Here is a 25450-nt window from a genome sequence, read left to right as displayed (position 1 = left end):
TTCTTCTCACCAGTAGATGGCACTGTGGCTCTCTGTGGCAGTCTAATGCACATCCCCACCCCAACCCCTCTCTCTCTCCTCTTTCTCTTGCTCTCTCCCTCTGCACATTTCTCTTGTTCCCTCTCTCACTGACCAAGAATCCAATTAGTGGTCAGTCTGGGGGGATTTCACTGTGAATCCTCCACCAGCCTGGCATCAGATCTCAAAGCCCCCCTCCTCCCCCTCTCTCATGCACGCACACACAAAACACACACGCACATGTTTGGGCAGGCGCAAATAGAAGGACACATCCACCCAGCGAACACAGAGGCACACACACACACACACACACACACACAGTCGCACATACCTTCATCAGCAGCAGGCAGTTGGCCATGGAGTACATGACCCGGCTGAGGCGAGACTTCCACAGCTTCAGGGACGCTGTGGAGGAACGGTACACACAAGGGGGTTCGAGTCATTATTTTTGGGCAACTTCCTGTTTTTTTTCTCCCTAGCCTAAATTTTGGGCGTCCTTATAACGTCACCCGATATTTCTGCTCCATCCATCCTTCCCACAGCCCCTCCCCTCTCCCCTCTCCTATCCCCGTTTCCCCGCTCCACACAGGGTTTATTTTAAGGCGAGCTGGTGAGGCAGGAGGAACACACTGCGGCACAGTCTTTTGCCTCAGACAGCGAGCGTGCGGGGCCATTAGTATGCGGCGCTGCACATGTGTGAGAATCTATGTGTGTGTGTGTGCGTGTGTGTGTTGGGGGGGGTTAATCACTCGGTAGGGGTCTGATGTGCGAAGGCAAGGCCCGGCGTTATTGACTTGACTGTGGGCTGTGTGCGTGGGCAGCAGGAGGAGAGGCAGAGGGCACAACCATTACACTGATTTTAGAAAGGGGAGAACGCAGGCAGCACCACCTCGCTTCACACGCATCACACTCACGTCACCAGGGCCAATTTTACCCAATTATAAGAAAAGCATCTCTGTGCATTTAGCGTCACATCTGTCATGTTGTTAGTGCTCTCAAATAAGCTAATTAGAAGGGCTCAAGCAGCTTTTGTAAAGTATGAGACAGAATTTACTTTGGGGAGAAAGGGTTTACATATATTGGACAGTAGCATAGAATTCAAATGTGACATTATTTGGATATGTAAATACACGTTTTCTGTCTTTCAGAACATTAGCAGTTCTTAAAGATAAAAAAAAAAATTCAGATGTGGAAGATAAAACTTGACATGTGCTTCTGGACCCCCATACAGCTGGTTGAGAAACAATGATCATCTATTAAATGTAAATCGAAAGTATAGAGTAATTTTTTAAATTTTTTTATTATGAAATCCTCATTTAATCAATGATCAATCCAACTGTTATCTTTATACATAACATTTTAATAGCTTTCCCATTCGTCCTTTAGCCTAGTTCTAGTCCCTCTTTTGTTTTTCATCATCACCAATCACAGTGCTTTCTTAATATTCTACAAACAGAGCCCTTGGTCACATGGGCAAACAGCAAACAGCATTATGGAGAGCACACCTACCTAAGATTACATGTAGGTGTGTCAAACGCTCTTATTTCCCTGCCACACCGGTGCAGATGTGAGTGGATTGGATAGCATTGATTTGTATCGATCCGGTTGGCGTGGAGGGCTGGGGAGACCATTTGATATTCAACACAAGTACCAAAGCGGCGAGGTGCTAAACACTTTCCGAGCGCCGCATTGGTGTGTGGTTTGGAGCGATCCTGCTGCAGCCCTGCACCAGGTGTGTGCCTCTGACTCAATATCTGAATTACCCACTGGGCCCGCGACCTCACTCTCCTCCCTCAGCGTGATGCAGTCTGGGATGGGGGCCAGCGCTGTTGCCAACTGTCTGTGTGAACGTGCGCATACTTACCTTGCCTATTCTCCTGTGTTAGTGTGATCATGCTGCCGTCCTCTGCCAAGCCCTTCTCCAAGTTCTCCAGAATCTGCTCAGATGGGCAAAAAATAAACTTCTGTAAGGGATACCATGTTAATTCTGTTGATTTAATAATGGGGATTAGAATCTGCATTGAAATGAGTTTCAAACCACGTGGAGTAGTTTCCTTGTCTGAAATTAAAGGTGCTATATAACTTTGCTAGTGGAGGGTCTGCAACCTGTTTCTCACCATGGAGATATCGTTGCCTTGTCTCTAGATTGTTCTACAATATGGCATCAAACTTATCTATTTCCGTGGCAGTTGATGCTACCAGGCCAATTTACAGGTCATGTCTGTGAAATCCTGTTGACGATAAGAATGCATGTTTTAATAAAACACCTATAATAACACAAATGCAAGACAGATAAATTAAAAGCCATACTGCGAAACATTCCAGACACAGCAATAACTATGGATTATAATCTCTATGGAGACAAACAGATGGGGGACCCTCTATCAGAATAAAGTACCTTTAACAATTGTGTCTGTGAATGGGCGAGTGATTCCTTGATGTAAAGAGCTTCGAGTGCCTTGAATGCAGAAAAGCACTATATAAATGTGACCATGTAATAACGGTGAAAATAAATAATACTAAAAACACGTATACTGTAGACTGTAGTCTTATGTCACGTTTTCTTGGGTACGATGATTTGGCATTTTGAGCACTGTTTGGTCTGACTCATTCAGTGTAGTTTGAATACTTTCAACATTTTATATACATACAGAAGACATCAAATATATGAAGTAAGATCTATGAAATTATGTAACAAAGAAAAAAGGGGAAATAACTAAATATATATATATATATTTATTTTTCCCATTCAAATGATTAATTAACCCCCTTTGTTTTGTCAAAATATACTTTTATTCTTTAATTCCATACCTTTCACTTCATATATTTGACGTCTTCTGTATGTATATAAAATGTAGAAAGTAGTACAAATAATAACAATAAAAAATAAACACTGAATGAAATGCTGTGTACAAACTTTTCACTGGCAGTGCACATGGGATACAAATTATGCTAGAAACTAAAGTCCCCTATGGCCTTCTCTCTGGACAGTGTGTAGTTAGGTGCGTATAAAATCATTCTTCACTGAAAGTATATACATATTAAAACAATAAAACATTCATTATGCACAAACAGATGGTCAGTAACTTTTTCACTTTTACCTGAACACATCAACTCTACCCACCTCTGCTGCTCTGAGCTTAAGAATTACCATGTCTAATATTCTTTACGTAGGCGTGGGGTTTAATTGTGTGAATACTACTGCATCTGTGTGTCCAGAGGCTGCTGTAGAGGTTAGGGTGTGTATATACTAACAGAGAGGCAGACAGTTCGGAGAGTGTGCAGCCGGTCCAGGGCCTCCTGGGGCTTGGCCAGGTATTGTGGGAGCTCAGCGTGCAGCAGTCGCATGGAGAACGGCACCATGGAGCCTGTAGAAAGAGAGAGAGAAGGTGCAGAAAGGTGAGAAAGAGAGGGAGGAGGGAAAGATGATAGGCAGGGGAGAAAGAGAGAGGGTGGGAGAAAGAGCGGGAGTGAGAGTAAGACAGATGAGGGAGAGAAAGAGAGAGAGGATGGAGAAACGATAGGGTGAGCAAAGTGGAAAGGAGGGGGACAGAAAAAGAAAGAGAAGACAGTGATGTGGGAGGGCATTAGAGAGAGAGAAAGAAGTGGAGTGGAGGGGGAGAGAGAAAAAGTAAGAGAGTGAGTGAGAGTGGGGGAGAAGGGCAAGTGAGTTGAACAGAGAGAGAACGAGAGGAGGAAGGTAGTGACCGAGAGGAAGCGTGTGGGGATTAGGAGAAGGGAGAAAGAGAGAGGGAGGAGGAGAGGTGCGGGGAAAGGGAGAGAGAAGGAGAGAGAGCGACACGTGGTAAAAAGGGGGAAAAAGACGGAGTAGTGAGGTGGGAGAGGAGAATGAGTTGAGAGGAGGGGGTGAAAAGGAGGGAGATGGAGCAAGAGAAAGAGACAGACAGTGAAATGGGGAGACGGGAAAGAGAAAGAGAGAGACCGACGGGGGGCATTGGGAGGAAGAGGGAGAGAGAGAGAGTGATGGGAGGAGGGAGTGTGAGAGACAAGGAAATAGGAACCAGGGTGGGATGAGGACAGAGCCGGGGAGAGGAACCGAAAAAAAAAAAAAAAAACATTGAGGGAAGGCGGAGAGAGACGAGATGAGAATATAAACCCATCCACCCACACACAAGACTGCACACAGCCCTGGAGGCAGCAACCTACAGATGGCATTGAGCTACGTATGGCTGCTTATTAAACCTCTCATCTGTGTGTGTGTGCAAAGGCAGTGCCATCACTCTTGTCTGCACCTCCATCACTCACACTGTCTCCTCTCTCTCTCTCTCCATCTCTATCTCTCTCACCATCTCTATCTCCATCTTTCTCACCATCTCTCTCACTCACACACACGCACGCACGCACACAAGTGCACAAAACTGGAGGAGCCTATATTCAGGTGAGTCCCCAGGCTTTGATCAGACGCTCTTTGATACCTCCATCAGATCTCAGGTAGCTTGGTCGTCTCTCCACAGCTGCACAGGTATATATCTCTATTCCCATCACTCTGCGTGCTCACTGTGTTCTTTAGCGCCAACACACTTAGCCTCACTGACAGTAGCTTTGCCCTGTATTACATGTTATTAGCTTCTCGCTGACCGCTGCATCCTTCTTTTTTAGCTTAACATCTTATTCCCATTAATTTCAGAGGTCAGCAAGTTTCATCATCTTGGAATTGAAAGTTTGAAATCTAGTTGGGAAGCTTGTGTGCAACTATCTAAATGCAGTTATCCTAAAAACAATCACTAATGAATAAGAGGAAAACAGATATTAAACACAATAGGAGAAATTTGGTGTTGTTGGCATGGGTCCCAATCTACACCTTTTAAAATGTTTTATCATTTTGACTCAAAGCCAAATCTATCGGCTCCAATTTGTGCTCAAAATTATAGGTAGATTTATAAACTCTCCACGCTTTATTAAGAATGTGGTTGCTTAGAATATTAAAATGTACCACACAAAACAGTCATTTGATATGTACGTTAAATACTATTGAAGTACCATATGGAAAGAAAAAAGTGATGCATTATAATCAGGGTGGACAGCTTTGTGAATTCTTTTTACCAACTTGTGAAACCTGAAAAAAGGCATACAACTTATGAGGAGTCTCCTAAGGCTATCCTATTCATGGGAATGCATAAAACTGTAATCTTGTCCAACTTTTAATTTCGCTTACATTAAATATGAGCAGCAAATGCTGACACTCTTTCATGGAGGAAACAAGCCATTTTGTACCTATGCGCAAGGCTAGGCTTTGAGTACAACATTCAGCCATGAACAAAATAGTAAGAACATTTCCTTGTATTAATGTGGCTTTCATCTTTTTAATATGGAACTTTTCAATTGGACTCAACTTTTCATGTGCTGAACAATGAAACTGACATTGACATGTTTTTTTTCTTGTATTCTGAATCTGTGGAGAGTTTTACACGGCCAGCTTGTCTCTTAAGGCGCTCAGAGAGTATGATCGTGGGTAATAGATAGTCAATGCAAGCTCCGCGCTGGAGGATTGTTCGACTTCTGATGCCAGGCTATAAAACTCGTGCCAGTTATGTCTGCAAGCACCTAGCAGGTCACAAAGCGTTTAATATTGAGCAACGGCAAGTCAATCGGTGCGCTGTAGCTTTGAGTACTCCTGTTTTTTTGTTGCTATGAGTGGGTTTGCTGCTTATGTGTGTGTGTGCATGTGTGTGTCTCTGCCGCTGCTGCCTTCACTATGGTAGCCTGAGGGGCGAAGCAGATCCAAAGTAATGGGAATACATTAGAGAGCAATTCATGCAGTGTAAAAGGAGGAAAAACAAAACCAAAGAACTGCTGGAGATGGGGAGAGTTCTCAACAGTGCAGTGTAATATCACGCTCCTGGCAGAAACTTTCTTTTGCATATTTAATAGGGCGATGGTATGCATGTGTGGTATCCTATAAGAGTGGGTAAAACACATTTTGGAGGCCAAGTTGGTTAAATAAAAGGAGGAAACAACTAAGGATATGTCAAAATATGATGAAACTTTGCATAGATTTACAAAAAAAGAAAACAAAAAAAGTAGTAGCATGATGTGGTGTGGGTGTGCGTACCTCTCCTTCCAGGGTAAACATTGGGGTAGTATTCATAGTAAAGGTCTGGTTGGTCCAGATTGCCAAAGGGTTCAAATTCCAGCTCGGCATTTTGGAAGAGGTTCAGCTTGGTCAGTAATGCCAGCCGCACAAACCAAAGCTGTAACATAAGCAAACACAACTGAATTTATTCATTCAAAACATACATTTATTTGTATAGCTCTATATCAGAGGCTTTACCAATAAAAAAAGCGCCTGGGGTATCAATCAAATGCTAAAACTGAATCCAAATATAATAGTTATATTTGGATGCAAAGCAAAATTTACCATTATCAGTATAGGCTGTATGCAACAAGCCTATGGGGGTAAGAGTGGGAAGAGACATTCAGGAAATTGTAAAAGCTGATCTTGATACGGAGGTTGGCATACAGCCTAACATCCATTTAGCATTTATTCCTACTAGAATATCCCTTAATAAATGCCCTTTGAGGAAAAAAAAAATTGGATGAAGACCATATAGAAGCAATTTCCGGGAACACAATATTTTTGTCCAATCAGGCACATTATTGGATGAGAACCATGTAAAGAAAAAAACAAAAAAAACTTGTGAGTCCCAGACAGTTGTAAGTTCATCATGGTACAAAATAACTGAGAAAAGTGACGAGTGTTCTTCTCTCATGGTTTGGCACAAGGTCTTTATATATAACGATGCTGTGCTATTTCTCAGTCCCATAAACAGAGCAGACGATGCGCACAAATCCTCAAGAGTGTGTAGCCTATATGCATTTGGATCTTGGCCGAGCCAGTTGAGCTGCGTTCTTATCTGATGCAGCTGAAGCCAGACGCCCCCCCTGACCCAGAGAGGACACATCTGACAGGTCCAGAGCCCATAAGGAGAGAGTCCTGTGACCCAGCCTTCACTCTGTATCAGCACTGCACTACCTTCTGTCATCAACACACACACACGTGGATAACAGAGGAGAGCAAGATGCACAGAGGGGTGAGGCTAGGCATTTAGCATTTCATTGATGAGAAGCAAAAACGTATGTGTTGATAAAGATAATGCTGAGTAACAGTGTAGTTTAGAAAATGAAAGTTTACAAATAAGATAAACTCCATCTAGCAAGAAACCGCAAGTAGCTAGGATCAACTGTTAAAGAAGTTTTTTTTTACTTTTGGTGGTTGGCAAAACAGAAAAAGAAAAGTTCAGAAACTTGTAACATAACAAAAGTAAACCCTGATAAATGTCCCCTGGCCAATTTTACATGTTATACTGTACATTTGTAATCATATTTCTATACTAGTTTTAACAAATTCTATTGGAACTATTGGAAGAAAGCCGCATTAGCAAAGCTAAAAAGTAAATTAAAAAGTATTTCATTGTTTGTAAAACTTGACAAACTTTGACATGAGGCTATGTAAAATATGCTTTTAGCCATGTTAAAAGTCATCTCCTCCTATATCCGTTAAGCTAATCTTCTGGCACCTTTATAGCTCTACCAGACTGGAAAAGTTTCACGCAGTGCCAATGTCCTGTGGGTAAAGAGTGGGTGGTTAAAGTTGTCCAGTGTTGTCCACAGCTAACTTTGTTTATCATACTCAATATCACCAACGGAGTCATTTCTTTTTATTGACCCTTTGACAGTTCAGGGCAGTATACACCACCATTTTAAAAAGTCTGGAAGGAATGCAAATGTAAAACCAAGAGCCATAAGTGAAAGTATTGCATAGCCCCAAGTCTTAAATGAGATCCTTCCATCCATTCTTCATTCTCTGTACAAAAAAGATTCTTGTAATGAACAAGATAATAAAATAAAAGTTCTAGTCTGTTCTCACACTACTTGGGCTTGAGTTTTGAGAGTATTTCTTTTTTGTCAATTTATTATACAAAGTGTTGGCCCCATCATCATTTATTGAAAAAATATATTTTAATTTTGATGTGTTTCAAAATCAAAGAGAAAATTACTACAACCATAACCAGCATTGTCTACAACTCTATTCAACCTCTGTGTGACTCACATTTGGGTTTTGATCTATTATTTGGTGATCTTTTATAATAAAACTAATTAATTAATTCATCAGTAACACAGAAACTGAAAATGCTTTCTTTATATGCATGTTATCGCATAATGCACTTTTTATTTTTTGGCTGCTACTCTACTGCATTGGTGTGTGCCCAAAAAGCTCAGCTCCCACTATTCTACTCGCCCACTGGTTTCAGGAAGATGGACAGAGCCCTGAATGGTCACTGGCGTTGTACCTGCAGAGAGTCGGTGGTGTGGGAGGTTGCCTGGCCCGCTTTCCCATATCCCTGACCATGAGCTGTCAGCAGCCGGCCCGTCAAGTCCACCGCCGCACGCCAGTTCTTAGTGCTCTGCAGGGGAGAAGACACATACATAACATACAGTCCGCTCCAAACTGACAGGCGGAGGGAGGCAGGGAGCTGGGCCTGTGGCTAAAACTGTGCTGTGGTAGCTATCTTAAACTTGATGTATGGCAACATGGGCAGGCAGACACTGTACTAACAGGAGTCTGTGGAAGTCCAGACTCAGTATAGCTGCACTACTAGTATGTGGATGAGTTATGTTGTCCTCCTCTAGGGTTAAACACTAGTATTTTAACCTTTAATTTTCAAATAACCATTGCTGCAAATAGGAGATTGAGTTATTGTAAACAATCATCAAAAATATTTTTTTTCATCAACATAAATAGAAAAATGCTTGATCAACATGGCAACTTTTAAAAACTAAATAATTATTGATTGATTAATTATTTATTTCCCTAGTTGAGGTAGTTTACCAAGCAAGGAATTCTATGGGTCTGAACTTGCTGAAAAAAATAAAAAATAAAATAAAATAAGCCATATTAAAATTCAAACCTGCTCAACAGCACAAAGCACAGAGGACCAGTGCTGTGTCCATGAGATGGATGAGGAGTATGGACTAAAAATGCTAAATATAATAAATTTCTACTGGTGGCGATTTGTGTCTTTTAGGTCAGTTTCATTAGTGTGATTGGTGTCTTGGTTGTCATCGTTCAGGAATATTGGTTTTTAATATGTTAGTTAATGAGATAAAAGGGGAAGATGCTCAGAATGATTGACAGCTATAATAACCATTAGCTGCCATTAGTCTTCACTGCCCCACCTCCTCAACTCAGGAATGACAGAGGAAGGCTTTTTGCATTATGTATTAAACATGTATTTACATTTCTTTAAGTTCACAGCAGGCTGCAGCTCTTTGCCAGCACACCATTTGCTGGCACACTATGGGCTGTATGCAGTGGAGGTATACCATTCAGTAATAAGCAAACCGTCACCATAGAAACATGTACTATAGAGGACTGAGCATTTTAAGCCATAAGCACTGATTCATCTTTATATTACATGCAACACAATATACTGACAGTGTAGTTAAGGCTAGGAAAAATCTTTTCACCCGATATAAATTCTATAAAGAGTGTTGCATCTAATAATCTAATAAGATGCAAGTTGATATTATTTATATGACTAGTAGAGGTGTAACGATATCCAAGTCTCACAATACGATAACGTCACGGTATGAACCTCATGGTATGATATTTATTGCGATATTGTGTGAAAGTTCACGATATGGTGGGGAGACTTGATTAAGGATAACAATATCCAAATCTCTCGATACGATATTTTCACGATATGCATCTCACGGTACAATATTTATTGTGATATTTTGTGGAGGCTAACAAAACTGTTAATATGCTACTTTTTCCTCTTAAAATACCTTGACAAGACTTAATCCAAACAACTCACAACTAAAAATTGCTAAGAAATGTTATTTATTCATGAAGTCTACACTGAAATGGAGCAAAGAATCATGGTCTATGTAGTTCCTTCTGTCATTTTTTTGGCTATTGCTGCATCATAATTCTTCCTTTAAACAAAGAGACTTGTAATTCAATGTATTGTGATGGTTCATGATATTATTGTGAGAACTTTGATAAGATATCACAATATTTCGATTATTGTTACATCCCTAATGACTATGTAGTTATTAGTTCATTCATTATCCTGTAGTGCAGTGAGTACCACCTAAGAACCAAACCAGGTATAAAGTAGGACTACACCATGATATAAGTATCCCTAAAAATAAATAATAGACCAACAGAGAACTTCCAGTACCACCAAAAAAATCCTGGGTACAACCAGTGGTACGCGCACCACAGTTTAAGAAATGCTGCTGTAGCTCCTACTTTACGTTATGCATGCATACACAAAATCATGTAAAAGAGAGGAATTATTCAGAGACAATATCAATACCAAAAGCTGACGCAGGTGTGACTGTCTCTCTGTTTGCCGCGTGTGGCAGTGCTTCTCACACAAAAAGCATGTGGACAGGTAGATAATATTCCTGACATCTGCTTCCTCGGGAGGGGGTCCACTAGGTAAGACGGGGACAGGGGCGGGAGGGGCCGCTGAGTCACCCTACCCCATCAACACACATGACAAGGTCGGCTCTGTGATTGGGCCTTAAGTGCTGTGCCATTCATCACAGTGGAGAGCTAATTAGGAGAGAGAGAGGTGGAGAGGGAGAGAGAGACAGAAAAGAGAGGAAGAGAAGAGAGAGAGGAAGGGAGAGAGAAAGAGAAGGCGACTTTCTTTGTACTTATCTTCATCACAAAACACATAAGCTGCAGCACACAGGATCCATCTCCTCCACTGCACTCTTAGACCCCTTCACCCCTTCATTCCTCTAGTTCTTCTATAGCCTCATTTGTACACTCCCACTATTAAAAGAGCCAATTACTGCCCAAGTATTTTTTGTCTTGTAGTGGTTATTGTTGAGTAGCTGTGGTCAAACTGAAAATAGAATCTCTATTGTTATACCATACCAATTTAAAAATATATAAATACGACCAACATGTCTTACTGCATATAGATGTAAAATATGTATTAGCAAGTTTATACTTTAAAAGCGTTACGTAACTCCAGGCCAAGTTACAGGTCAGATCTGTGAAGAGGAGACCCTGCTAACAGTAAGAGTACATATTATCCAATAGGGACGTAATGATATCCAAGTCTCACGATACAATATCGTCACAGTATGAACCTCAAGGTACGATATTTATTGCGATATAGGAAAGGTCACGATTAGAGGTGTAATAATATCCAACTCTCTCAGTTTTCACGATATATATCTCACAGTACGATATTTACTGTGATATTTTGTGGACGCTAACAAAACTGTTAATATGCTACTTTTCCCTCTTAAAATGCCTTGACAAGACTTAATCCAAAGAACTAACACTTAAAAGTGCTTAGAACTATTATTTCTTCTTGTAGTCTGCACTGAAACTTAGCAAAGGATCATGGTCCATGTAGTTCCCTCTGTCTTTTTTTAGATATTGCTGCACCATCACTTTTAATTTAAGCAAAGAAACTCAACAATATATATATATATATATATATATATATATATATATATATATGCAGGATAGACATATTTAATTACATACTGTGGAACATTTTTGAGAGAGAAAGAATAAAACCTCCACCAGAAAGGTTAAACAGAACACCTTTATACTGCAACCAAAACCTATGCTCTCTTTTCCCCAAGGCTTGACTTTGATATTTCCTGAAACTCCTTGTACAAACTATTCCTTCCCTATTGTGGTTTTCATTGAGCTTCCGATTCCGCATTTGGACAAGCGCATCCCACTGCGCACTACACTGGATCCATCTCTCTTCCGCCTGTCCCTTCTCGCTCTTCTTCTGCTCCTCTGTCCTGCCCTGTGCCAGTCGCTCGCTGCCTCTGAATCTTCATTAGGGAAGGAAATGAAGCTGAAAACGAGGAGGCTGCCTGGATGGCCAAAAGCAGCTGCACTCACTCACACACACACAGATATATATACACACACGCACGCACACACACACACACACGCACACACGGTACAGTGAGCTAAAGTATGCCACTGCCCCGCCATGAGGCAAAGAGGAGACAGGTGTGCAAAAGGCAGAGGGAGTGTGGGAGACAGTAACTCCAACCCTACATGCATACTCCAGACAGCCGAGACAGAGCGCAGAGCTGGGATGAGAGTGTCAACAGTGGATATGCAGGATTTGTGTGGTAGAGATCTAGTCAAAAGTTGGCCACAGAGGAAGAAAAGTCTGGACCAAAGAGTTGGATGGAGGGAAAGTAAGAAGCCGTGGGTAGTGAGTGAGGAGGAGAGAAGAGGAGAGAGAGGGAGAGAGGGGGAGAGAGGGAGAAAGCTGAGGGCCATGGATACCACACAGAGGGAGTGCAGAGAGAGGTAGGAATATTAGTGCTACAACTTCATGAACACCATGGGTAAAGAAAGAGAAGCCTGTGTGTCTTACTTGATCAAAAAGGAACGCTAAACAAGATCATTTTCGTAAGTAGTCGATCATGTAATCCCTCATTCATCCAGAAGTGGTCCACAGTATTAGTCATCTGACAATGTTTTTGCAAATCGGGAGGTTTCGGCTGCTATTCAGAAGCCATTATCTATTTGATAATGATTAGTAATTATTTTCAATATCTCATCACTGTGGTAGGCAGGTAGCTACTGGAACATTTTTAGCTATACCCATCTGGAGGAGGCTTGGACAGGACCATCTTAGCAGAAACCACCGTATCACCTAAGTAGAGGTGAGAGATAATAAAATTGCTATCAAACTAGTTTTGTAGATATGCAAAATTAGAATATCAAGTATATTGTCTATAAGAAAACCATAAGCAAGCGTAAGGAACAGAAACATGCAGATAAATCTTCTAAATATGGATATAAAGTGACATTTCTGCACTTTGGAGTTGAATTTCACAGTTCATTCACTTGGAGCGTTGACAAACAAGCATGTCTGGAACACTGCAGATGCTATAATATTCTGAATTTTGGCATTATAAAAATAAAATAATATCTATAATATTGCACACCCCAAGTTTCGATTTTGTTTCGTTTCCAGAAAATGTATGCCACTGAGATAATTTACAAGTTTCACTATTTAAAATTTCTCAACAATTAGTTTTAGTTGAAATTAGGAAATTGCATATGTCCCTCCATACTGACAGGACACATTCTTCATCACCAAACACATTTATCCCCAGGTCTATTCTTCATTTAATATCACAGCTATAAATCACCATGGTAATGCCTCCTCATTTGATTTAGGGGGAATCTGATTATCCGTTATTGCGGAGTCATTTGAGCTGCTCTAAATTATTAATCACCATTCGTCTATTGTTTTTCTGTTTTTTTGTCCTCCCACCACCACCTTCTGTGTTAATTGAAATCATTCCAACCTGAGGAGTGACAGCGGGGTTTAGTGCTTGATGGCATTCATAGTAAAAAGCCCCTCATCAATTTATCATTTTGCCACATAAAAAAGTGATGTGAGAAGTGGATAAATCAGGACGGCCTCCCCTTTAAAAGACAGGGATCAGGGCTGTTGTAATAGTCTTTTAAATGGACACGACTCGTAAGGGAAAATGATCAAAATGGATATTAGTCACTGTGATATTTCATGACGTGACCTCTTAAGTGTGAAACGTTAGATTAGCATGGGCCGTCTGATCACTGATATTCTTTTAACGGGGAGGTCACCAACAGAAGAACTGCCATGGATGGACAAGAAGAAGTAGAGGCAAAGATTGTAACCTTTAAGTCAAAGAAAATAGATTTTTAAAGATGCTCTGCACAACATTTCTAGTGGAGGGTCCACCAACTGCTTGTCTCCATGGAAATGTTATTTGTCTAATGCTTTGTCTAGAATGTTCCTCAGTATAGATTAAACCTACCTATTATGAAGGAGAGAATCAGGTTACAGCACTACACTACATTACAATTCAGATCTGTGGAGAGTCAACCCTATTCACAGAAATAATGACTATTTTTGAGTAATAGAAACACCCACAATGAATAAATGCTAGATGGATATGTTTAATGTCATACCATGCAACAGTCCAAGCAAAGTAATAACATCTCTGTGGAGACAAGCAGATTGCAGACGCTCCACCAAAAAAGTTCCACAGTGCACCTTTAATTTATATATTTCGGATTATTACTATTTTAAAAATTTGTAGTAAATTCGACAGACATAATTATTGTCTTTTTTGTCAACGGGAAACCTGACACCTATTTTTGCAACTGTTTCTTCAATTCATCATATAGTCATAGTCCATGTGGTATTCTTATTGTCATTAGAAACTAACTAGTCAAAAGTGAAAGAAAAAAAAATTGACAACTGAATAGTGAAGGCAAATGAAATGTGAAAACTTATGAGCAACACTCCACTGTACTGAGATATGTGTAGATGATTATGTGTTGTGGAATTACAATTAAAGAACAGTCAGCGTTTGCATTGCATTGCACCAGTGCTACTCTTTCTGCTTTAGCCGTTTCCATCGGGAGTACACCCACCTTTGTTCCTGACAGCTCACTAATGCCAGACCAAGATCAAGAATGACTTAAATAGTTTGACATGACCTTAGAGAGTCAGGAGGATGATGCCTCTGGAGGTAATTGCTCAAATTCAGAAGCCGCTGGGGCAAACAAACTTAAATGACGGTAATTATGTCTGACTTTAGTGGTATTAACGCACACACTTCGTCAGTCTAATGCGTGTGATTCAAATTCCCCAAATTTTCTCCTATCTCATTTTCACAAACACACATACATAATTAGTGAGTTTAAAAGGGGTGAGGCTCCTTAATTGTGTTGAAGATCGTAAGTTCAATGCGCCTTTTCCTTTTGGGCTATAAAAAAGAAAAGTGCATAACAAAGCTTGATGAACAAACGAACGCCCACTTGTTCTCTCCAAAGACCCGGAGCCTCCAGGCGAAAGAGACTTAAAAAGGTTTGTGCACACCAGCGCCGGTTAACAGGCAGCTCCCGTGCCACTTCAATTAAACCCTGGCATTTTGGATTAGGCAGCGTGAGAGGAAACAGCATTAGTAATATGCTAAATGTGCCTCTGCCGCACTGGCTAACTTCCCTTTGAAGCTTCTGTATGTTGGTCATCAGACACTCGAGCCGCAGCGTTGGCCTCGAGCTGGAAGATGCTCAGAAATGCAGCAATATACACTTCATCTGGCGGCCATTTTGTGTGGTTTCCCTTAAGGCGATTTTTCTGACTACTACCTCTGCTTCACTCATTACCAGAACTATGAACAAACTGCCTTAAACTTATACTTGACTATGACAAAAATATTTGGCATGTACTTCATTAAAGGTCCTACATCAAGCAAAATTGACTCTTGCGATCTTTAAGCCATGTTGGAATGTTGTTAACTCTACAAAAATATATCTGGCATTGTGTTTTGTTTCATTCACACATTTGAGTAATCCTGCATTATTATAAACCTGTCTTCATCTCCAAAACTTTAAATGCTTTGTTCCACCTTGTGATGTCATGAAGCAGTAGTTTTCAAGCTTTAGTTCAGTAGAGATGGGCAATTCCAGGACTGAAATCAAAATGATTCTAGTGAAGGTTTAAGGAGTTTAAGAACACATGACACAACCTGACATCACAATGTAGAACAGTGCTTGAGAGAAGAATGCAGAACAAAACAAACGTGTGAATGAAACAAAACAAAACAATGTATATTTTTGATGAGGAAACAACATTATAACATAGATTAGAAAATAGTGTAATATGGGCCCTTTAAAACAAAAGACATAAGACCAATTGACAAATGCAAATGGAAATAAAAACACATCCACAGATTGCATAAAGTGATTCCAAATATGCATATTAAATTATTTTCATATCAACCATACCTACTTCCTACATTTATGGAAGTTTCACAATGATACCTGTTCGATAAAAGCCCCTATTCGCCTGTAGTGTCTTGTCTCAAACTGTGTCACAGTGACACAAACTGCTATAATACATTATAAAGCAGGACACTCGTAGCTTGTGGCTTGTAAGGGAACTCCATTTAACAGTCCCTGAGTTGGTACAAGCCGGTTTTTACTGTTCTAAGCGTTGCTCCTTTGGGTAATCTCCACAACTGATGGACTCGTGGGCTACTGTATAACGTTTGGAGGCATGACTGTCAACAATAACAGCTCGGCCTACTTTTCTTGTCCTCAGAGACCTAACAAAACCATATTTAAGATGAAGTTTTGCCTACTTTTTATTCACAGCATAAGAACTATTTTCATGGCAATAATGAGAAAAAGTTCTTGATTGGCCAGCATCCCATTTGTTAGTGAAAAACATAGCAGGATAATGTAATGATTCACTACGAAAATCTGTGCCAAAAACAAGAGGTGGGAAGTTTTGTAAGATAAGTTCAAGTGGTATCCCAAAGTTTGAAAGTGCGTCAGAAGTGAAGAATAGAAGAAAGAAATATTGCCTACTCCTCACACCAGTCAGAATGTCAATAAGTTACACGCACTGCTGCAAGTTTAACAATGACTAACTTTACTGCCCATCTGTCCCCTATTTCATCTCTGCGTTATGAATATAAATAACTGTCTTGTTTCCTAAGATATATTATAAAACATATAATAGGAAGTAATTTAATCTGCTGTAATGAAATCATAAACTTTACAATAATTGAAGCTTGTACATGTTCTGGATGCATCTGCAAGTGCACTGAGGGAAAATGCACAAGTCAGCAATAAATGCAACGTAACATGTCACCATCACAAAGAACTGTCATAAACCTCGGATACACTGACGCAGGGCCAGGCGTGGAATTAGCATCAAAGTATTACTCGTAGAGACGGAGAATAAACATCGGAAACATGTAAATGTTGTGTGCTATTAAATAGAGGTTAGGGGGGAAATATTTTTGCTAACACTTTAGTTTAGGGACCAGATATTAGTAATTTGTTAATAGTAAAATGCATAATAAGTGCATAATTACATCTTTGTTAGTATTTATAAAATGCTTTCAATGCATTTTTGTGTAAAGCTGTATTTTGCAAGTATTAAGTCATTAACTAGTTTCTTCCCATTAAAGTAGTGGGGATTACAATAGATATTTCTGTACATGCACTGAAATCTTAATAAGCATTAATAAGTGTTTGATAAATACCAACTAATAGCTAAGTAACACCACCATATTTTTTATCACTCCCGTACTTTCTCTTTATATTTGGTCTAAACCAATATCAGGCAATACACTAGCCTGATTCATCAGCCAGTTCCACCTCATGGAAACCCTTGCAGCGTTAGAATTTGTTCGCTTGACAGAAGGCAGGTACTTTTTAATTTAACCAATCACTGCTATTTGGTCGTGACGTATGTAATGTGCTGCTAACAGAGCTAACTGGTATATTAAGCTTTTCCCAAATTCAGTAGGAATGGCAATAACATCTTTGTCCTTGATAAAATTCATCAAACATTCTCTTTATTCCCTCTTTATCTCGGGATCTCGATAATCGCTGCCAACACAGAATGTATGGCTCTTTGCTGATTGGCTGGTGCCCAGACTTGCACTTCTGGGGCTTGCAAACCGTCTAGTGTATTCTGATTCCTGACTTAGTTGTTGGAGAGAAATGAAATTGAGCGGAGGCACTAGGTGGCGCCAGCCTGGATAGCGATACACATTATCACTAAACAAATATTCAGGTCTTCTTTAATTTCTATAATTTCTTGCCAATTTGCCATTACAAGTGTATTATGTAACTTCTAAGGTGGATGTTATTTCTTTGCCTAGAATATTCCACCTTAGTACATTAAACATATCTCCTTAGCATTTGTTAAACTACAAGTGTAGCTCAAAAATACCTTAAAAACATGAATTCTTACCATGTGAAAGCTTACTTCTCCATAGATCTGACCAATTAACATGTCTCCATTGTGTAACAAGATTATTTATATCCACCAAAAAAGTTACACAGTGCACCTTTAAATTGCCTAGAATATATACTATAAAGAATCAAGTGTCACAATGTTATGCCCCTGTCCTGTCTATAATTCCATGCATTATATTATATTCAAGTTGGGAGTATTGGTCAAACACAGCCAGTACACAGCACAAGGTGAAAACCAGTAGCACTCTGAGGTTTAAACATGCCCTTCAGCGCTCCAAAAGCTGACGGTGCGTTTCCCAGACCTCTGCAACTGGCGGCGGAAATGACAGCTATGTAAAAAGGTTACGATAATGACAAGGAAAGGTTAGAGCAATGATATCAAAGTGCAAAGCAGCAGCTGGCTCTTTGTGGTGATTATGGTGGGTGTGTCCGTCTGACCCGGCCAAGGTGGGTGTATAGACTGGTACAGGCTGGACCCAAGCCCAACCAGCTTCACTCTGTGGGGAGGAGGATAGGACGTCCCTGGTGGTCACTGTACGAAGGGAGAGACAGAGATGAAGGAGAAGGAGCTAGACCAAGAGAGAAAAGGACTATTGCTAATGAGAGAGACAGATGAGGTCTAGCCCAAAGTAGTGCTGAGGAGCTGTGCAAATGCTGACCACGCCACAGCGCCAGAGGTCACACGGGAGAACAGAGGGGTAAACCAGGACACAGTAACTAGTTCAGGAATATTTAAATATGGCTTTACTGCAAGCGATAAGAAAACCTAACCCTTTGTGAAATGAGCTTGCATGCATCCCCAAGTAACCAGAAATCAAAAGAACCAGGTTTAATACTCGCTGAATTATTCACCAGTTGCTCTCTACAGACGCCCAAACTGATGAAACTTAGAATAGGGTGAAATATGTTCTTAATGCATTTAATATATTCCCCTAACTTGTAAAACCTGTCCAGAGTAGAAGTCCCTTTTTCAGTGGTAGCAAATGTAAGAGAAAGATCCAGTGAAGATGGAACACATGAGGCTGTTTAGCTTTCGGGGCTAATTATCCACATGTGACAGTGGAATTATAACCAGATTTATAAACAAGGGCTGCTGCTTGATTATAAAAACTTAACAAGGACTGAGATTTTACACAAACAGATGCACATTTGTAGTCCCTTTTCATGTGATATCAGTAAGCTAACAAGTTCAGTAAGCTATATTAGGCTATACAGAGGCTCTGTATAACTATCTAACCATGCAAAAAGTGGTTTATTTTGCACATATAAATTATGTGACAAAAAAGGTGCAACAGATAGTAAAGTAGGTGCAGAAAGAAGCTTAAAACCCAAGAGGGCACTGATCAGACCTCCCACACTCTACCCCAGGTAAAAAACATATGGTGTCTGATTTCAACACTTTAGGCAGTTTTTTTCATCTTTGGAAGGAAAAGCAAAATAGTTGTATTTGACACAGATTTAACAACAAGCGGGCTGCATAACCTCAAGACCTGGAGCTGTAATGGCTGACAAATTAATTATAATGTAGCTTTGGACATAGCCATTGTACCCATTGGCATGACACTTTCTTTGCTAAACCAATATTTGTGGCAAAAATCAATAAGTCAGGGAACCCACTTTGGGCATTTGCATGCATTTCAATGTGACCAGGACAGATGTATCACAATGTGAAACTTAGAGTTGATTTCAATATAAAAATAAAAAAAATACTCAAAACTACCAATTATGATACTGCAATGAATAAAACACTCTTTGTACAATGCTAATACAAATTTTCCAAGCAAACAAATTGCAATTTCTATCAAATAACCATACGGTCTGGTGGTTCTGATAAAGATCAAGAGCATTTTACCGGTAAAAGACAAAATTTGTCTTACTAATGTTTTTGTTTGTTTTGTTTTGTTTTTCTTTCTTTCTGAATACCAATACTTGTTTTAATGAGTATTTTGTTTCAATACTATTTTTTTTATTTTATTTATTATTTTATTTTTTACAACCAAAAGACAACCATCAGACTATGAAATGCAAAATGGTTATCAAGTGTTATAAAAGTCTAGAAAATATATCCAACCTGAAGTTATATATAAGGTATTACAATTTTAATGAAACAGTCATCTTCTGTGCTTCTGTTATGATGCTGCTCCAGTAGTGATATAAGAGCGATCTGAAGGGGACATGGATCTACAGTGGCAGTGGGAGCAGTAGTCACAGCCTGAGCTCTGCAGCATGACTCACTGTGCCAGCTCACAGCACGGCTCTGCAACACACGCACCGCTCTATACCAAGTGACGCCATAAAGCAACGCAATGTGATTACCAGCCCCAGATATTGTATCAAAGATAATAGGAACTAAAAGGTAAGAGACAAGCATTTAGGTGATACTATTTCTCAACTTGTGTATGCAGTGCGGAGATTATTTCTTGCACATTTAATTGCTACACTGATGTTTCCACCTTCCTATCTGTGAAAAAGTCTACACGCGTCTCAATTCTTACCTTCTCCCCAAAGCCGAGCAAGCTCCATCACCTCGGACTGACAGACTTTGATCAGGGATTTTGTTTGATCTCAAAAGTTTGGAAGAAATCTCATAATTTATTTGTGCCTAATTCAAAATGGAAGGAGATGGAGTAGTAGACAGATGGTGGCTGATAACATTCATTAGTGGGAGTGACTTGGTAAGTGATTGTTATATCAGCAAAACTGTCACCAGGGGCGCGTCTCAGGACCAAGACCGATGCGTGGAGCTTATTAAGGAGCGGGCTTTGTTGGCACTGACAAGAGATGTTGTCCTTCAGATGGAGGCCCAAGGTTCAAGTCTATGTTTGCAACCAGCTGGATGTCTGGAGGAAAACACTGGGCTCAGCAGCTCAGTAGCAAGCAAGCAAAATGCAAGCCCACCCAGTTTTTTTGGGCTATGAGAATACTAAGGTGATACCTATAGTATGAAATTGACCAAAAAGTATCTTCTACTTTATTAGGAGCTACGTAGATGAGGAATACATTAAGCTTAGCAAATATCAAAATCCCAACTAAATGGATACCGCTGACACCTTACCAGAAAACAGGTCACCTTTTAACAGTGTTATCAGGAAACCACAAAGTCATGTTGACATAGTTAAATTTAAAAAGAAGTGAGTATGGGAAAAAGCTAAACGGATTATATAAAAGATTATAGGCTTGAGGCATTTTTGGGGAATTGCTAACTTAATGTCATGCTTAACAACTTTTCACTGTCATATAATTCCTTATATGACTTCATAATCATAAATTAACAACTTCACAGTGTACAAAATAACCCCTAAGAAAGATATTTTAAAAGGTGCACTGTGTAACTTCTAAGGTGGAGGGTCCCCAACCTGTTTCTCTCCATGGATGTTATTTCTCAGCTGGGAATGTTCCACAGTAGGGCATTAAACATATCTCCCATGCATTTGTTCAATTACAGGTGTTTTACAGCTCAAAAATACCTTAAAACATTCATTCTTACCATGTACAGGCTTGCTACTTCATAGATCTTTCCCCATTGTGATTACCAAGTTTATTTTTTATACTGTGGAATAATCAAGGAGAAACAGTAATATATCCATGGAGACAAGCAGGTGCCGGACCCTCCACCAGAAAACCTACACAGTGCACCTTCAAACTGCACTGCAGTCTGTCAAAAGGTGCTGTCTTGTCCTTGTATGGCTTTTTAGTCACAGACACTCATTTGGAGATGACACTGTTCACAAGTGTGGGCTTTCAACAAAGAAACTAGCCAAGCTGAAGGTGTTATTTACTTAAGTCAATGTTTTTTTAGACAAGGAAGCAATACTTTATTTGGGGTCATGAGCAAAATTACGCACATCAGCAGCCAACACTACAGAGCAGAGAGTATATGCATATTGGAACCAAATTAAATTATAAATAAATCCATAACAGATAAAAACAGATAACCAATCTTTACAAATTAAGAAAATGGTTAAAACAATAATATCACCAACTTCAAGGGTCAGGCATTAGAGTAACAGTAACAGCATTTTCTAGAGTGTACCTTGAAGCCCTCATAGCCCTCCATCTGCCCCCATATCTGCTTCACTCATCACTGCGTCCTTCTTTCTCTCCTCCTCTCTCACGTCTTGACATGTGGGCTGTAGGCTTAGACGGTACCTGGCTGGCTTACAGTGGCGCTCTCCTTTACCTCTTGCTCCAGGGAGCCACCCACAGCTCCTGGCAGACAGCATATGATCCTGTTACACAAACGCACCTACACCTATACTGTGATGAGCTCAAAGTACCATCCTGTATGTGTGTGTGAGCGTACACCCGAGTCCAGAAGGCCCTTGAAATATGCACAGCGGTCCTATGCATAATACATGGGCACAGCAGGAGGAGAGAAGTTGTGAGGCGAGTGGATCTCCTCCTCTCCATCTCTCCTCCCCTCCCATCTTCCTCTGCTCTTCACTCCATCGCACAGTCTGCCCGCTATGCATATGCTTTAACTAACAACTGTCTCTCAGTGTTATTTGTGAGGTCGCAAATTATGCCACGGCGATTGTACAAGCAGATAAGACAGATTTACAGCATGCGAGGAAATGAGGTGATATTGTGGAGTTTCAAAGGCGACATGTACTTAAAGCTCAGTGAAAGTAAAAAAATTAAATATGTGTTGACGTCAGAACAATAAGGAGTCTCAGCAGAATTACTGTGGATGCAGACAGTCCAGCGGTCACACTCACTACACACACCAGAGGCTGGAGCTGCAGTGACCAACACTTTTATAATGATACTACAAAATGCGCTACAGACAGACAGGAAAGCAACATTATATCTATGTTCTGTATTAGACAGGACTATGGAGCCCACTGCTCCTCACAGGTGCCCCAACAGCATTGAAGGATGGGTCAAATGCAGAGACAAATTTCCCTACGGTCACAATAAATTGTACCTTTCCTTGACTGAAAAAAAAAAACAAAAGACACCAAGTACAAAGATTTTGTTGTTGCTACCAGTGTAGGCTGGATTTTATTTACCTATATATTAGAGCCCGACCGATATATCGGCTGGCCGATATTATCGGCCAATATGGGCACCTGGAGACATATCGGCTATCGGCCGATATGCTTGCTGATATGGGCCGATATTTCACGTGGGCATGTTATACCTCGTTATAAAGCTTAGACTCTCTACATTATGTTCATTTAATCCAATTTACAGACAGATAAATGTCCTAATATATGGCTCCGCATCAGTATTTATCTACGGTGTAATTTGTCTGTGTCCGTACTGTCCCTGAACACACGACCAGAGTGACGTCACTTCACTCGCGTGTGTTTGTTTACACCCGCAGCCGTGTGCAACATTTGAGATTATTTTCTTTTTCGGACAATCGGTTTGAGTCTGGATTAAAAGGACATTTATTAGTGCAGAGGAGCCTGTGTGAGCGGTGAGTGTTGGAAATACATCGACTTTGAAGCTAGTTTAGGTTTTGTTAGCGATTAGCTGCTGTAGCTCCCACACATAAACAGGCTGTTTTCTATTGGTCTATTGTAAAGTGACAACATTGTCCGTATATTTGTTACTGGACCAGCATTGATATGTAAATGAGCTGTGAATAGACGTGTGAATGATCCACATTTATGCATATAATTAATTACCGCGGTGCGCACGTTTTTACGGCTAAAGGCTAATAGCGATAGTTTACTAGCTTGGAGTTATGGGTCGGTCGCGATTGAAGCGGCTCTTAGTGCCGACTCTTTGAAGCGAACAACAGGAGCCTGCTTCTTATTGGGAGCCGTGTTTTCTCTTTTTCTCACTTTTTCTCTTCATGCCGCATGTAGACCTGTAGTTTGACAGCAGCAGCGGCTGAAAACGAAACTTTCAGAAATCTGCGTGTGCATAGGATTAAAAAAAAAAAAAAAAAAAAAGTGCATATTTGGCTGCAGTTCAGCATAAAATGAATAAACCAGGACTAAACTTGGGCTTGAGTGAAGGAGAGAGATAGAAACCGAGTCCCGACACTCAGTCCTGGTTTAGTCCTGCTTTGCAACAAAACCATCTCAAGAGTCACTTGGGAGCCGAAAGAGCCAGTTGCTTTAGTGAGCCGAGCCGGTTCTCCAAAAAAAAAAAAAAAAAAAAAAAATGGAATACCCATCACTAGCAGTGACAGTAACAGTAGCTAGAATGTGATGCAAAAATGCCATTAGGCCAATCTACTGTATGTAAATATGATGTTAAGAGTCAAAATAACAATAAATGTTGCCTAAATAAACCCAATTTAGAATCCACTAGAGCCAAACCTAAGTTTTTTAATCAATTCAAGAGTTACAGTGAATTTTTACATCACTAAATATATCGGCGATTATATCGGCTATCGGCAGCTCCAACTCCCATTATATCGGTTTCATATCGGTCACAACAAAATCCATATCGGTCGGGCTCTACTATATATTGATAGGTTGAAGCCTATTATACTTTCAGTGGGTGTTAAGTAAGTCACTGGAAAATTGCCAATACAACCAACACTTAAACAGATACAGTTCCATTCAAATACAATACACCAAAGGGAATTGGACTACGGTATACAGTCTATCAACCCTCAAATTCATAACTTTAAAGGGACCACTATTTTCTGATCACTGTTATAATGTTGTCTTCTCATCAAAAGTGTTTTGTTTTATTCACACATGTGTGAATGAAACACATATATTGCATATTTAAGATGAGTTCTTCTCTCAAACAGAAAACACTCATCTCAACTTGTGACGTCATGTAGTAAAACAGGACACGGTCCACTGTGTTATTAAACTCTATACACCTTCACTAGAATCATTTGGATTCAACTCTGGAATTGCCAACCTCTACAGAACAGAAGGTAAAAGGTAGCTTTAACTTAAAAACTACTGCTTCATGAACTCACACAATGGAACAGAGCATTTTGATCTTAGGAAAAGTAGACTAATAATGTAGGATAACTCAAACATATGTGGATGAAACAAAACACAACTCCAGGTACGTTTTTGAGGAGGTAAAACCAACTAACATGGCTTAAAGCTCACAAGAGTCAGTTTCATGCAGTATAAGACATTAATGGGGTTGCTGAAGTAAAAAAAAACATACATACATCTAACTCTATAACAAAAAAAAAAAAAAACTATGATTATTTGATTATTTATTTAAATGGTAATTTTGTTTGCTGTTATTAGATTGGTGGTTGTAATGAGATGTTTTACCAGTTGCCACTGCAGGCAATAGGTGATGCATTCTAAATAAATGGTTCTATTCATTTAAAATGTCACAGAAAATCAGCTATGAAGTCATGCGATAGTTACACAGCAAAAGTTTAACAACTCACAATTAGCTGTTTGAGGCCGGAGAAGGACTGCTCCACGGAGCTGGCTGTAAGGACCTGGCGCTTCACGGCGGCCTGTTCTCCAAGTAAACGCAGCAACAGGTCTTTGACTGCATCACCCTACAGGAAAGCACAGACAGTCAAGGAGAAATGAGAAGAACACCAAATCATCTGTACAGTTATTATTTAAGTCTGATTTAGTAATGTTTTTTTTTGTTTTTTTTCCTCATGGACCATTTGAGTGTGATTCATACAAAAAAATGAAATATTTACAGCCACCACCACCAAAG

General features: G+C 40.0%; 1 protein-coding gene across 1 annotated transcript in view; it reads right to left on the bottom strand.

Moving 5' to 3' along the window:
• The window catches only part of trappc12 (trafficking protein particle complex subunit 12), a 32961-nt gene that overhangs the window by 4869 nt on the left and 2642 nt on the right, over positions 1-25450 (bottom strand). The window contains exons 3-8 of the mRNA XM_020919850.2: positions 25164-25280; positions 8331-8444; positions 6092-6230; positions 3274-3386; positions 1883-1955; positions 350-423 (exon numbers count right to left, since the gene is read on the bottom strand). Of these exons, the coding sequence (XP_020775509.2) occupies positions 350-423; positions 1883-1955; positions 3274-3386; positions 6092-6230; positions 8331-8444; positions 25164-25280 (630 nt within the window). The remainder of the gene's footprint in view (positions 1-349; positions 424-1882; positions 1956-3273; positions 3387-6091; positions 6231-8330; positions 8445-25163; positions 25281-25450) is intronic.

Source organism: Boleophthalmus pectinirostris, unplaced genomic scaffold, assembly GCF_026225935.1.
Source record: "Boleophthalmus pectinirostris isolate CB_2022bp ecotype Guang Dong unplaced genomic scaffold, ASM2622593v1 HiC_scaffold_10, whole genome shotgun sequence".
In the NCBI taxonomy this organism is placed as follows: Eukaryota; Metazoa; Chordata; class Actinopteri; order Gobiiformes; family Gobiidae; genus Boleophthalmus; species Boleophthalmus pectinirostris.
This window is presented reverse-complemented; position numbering and strand designations above follow the sequence as displayed.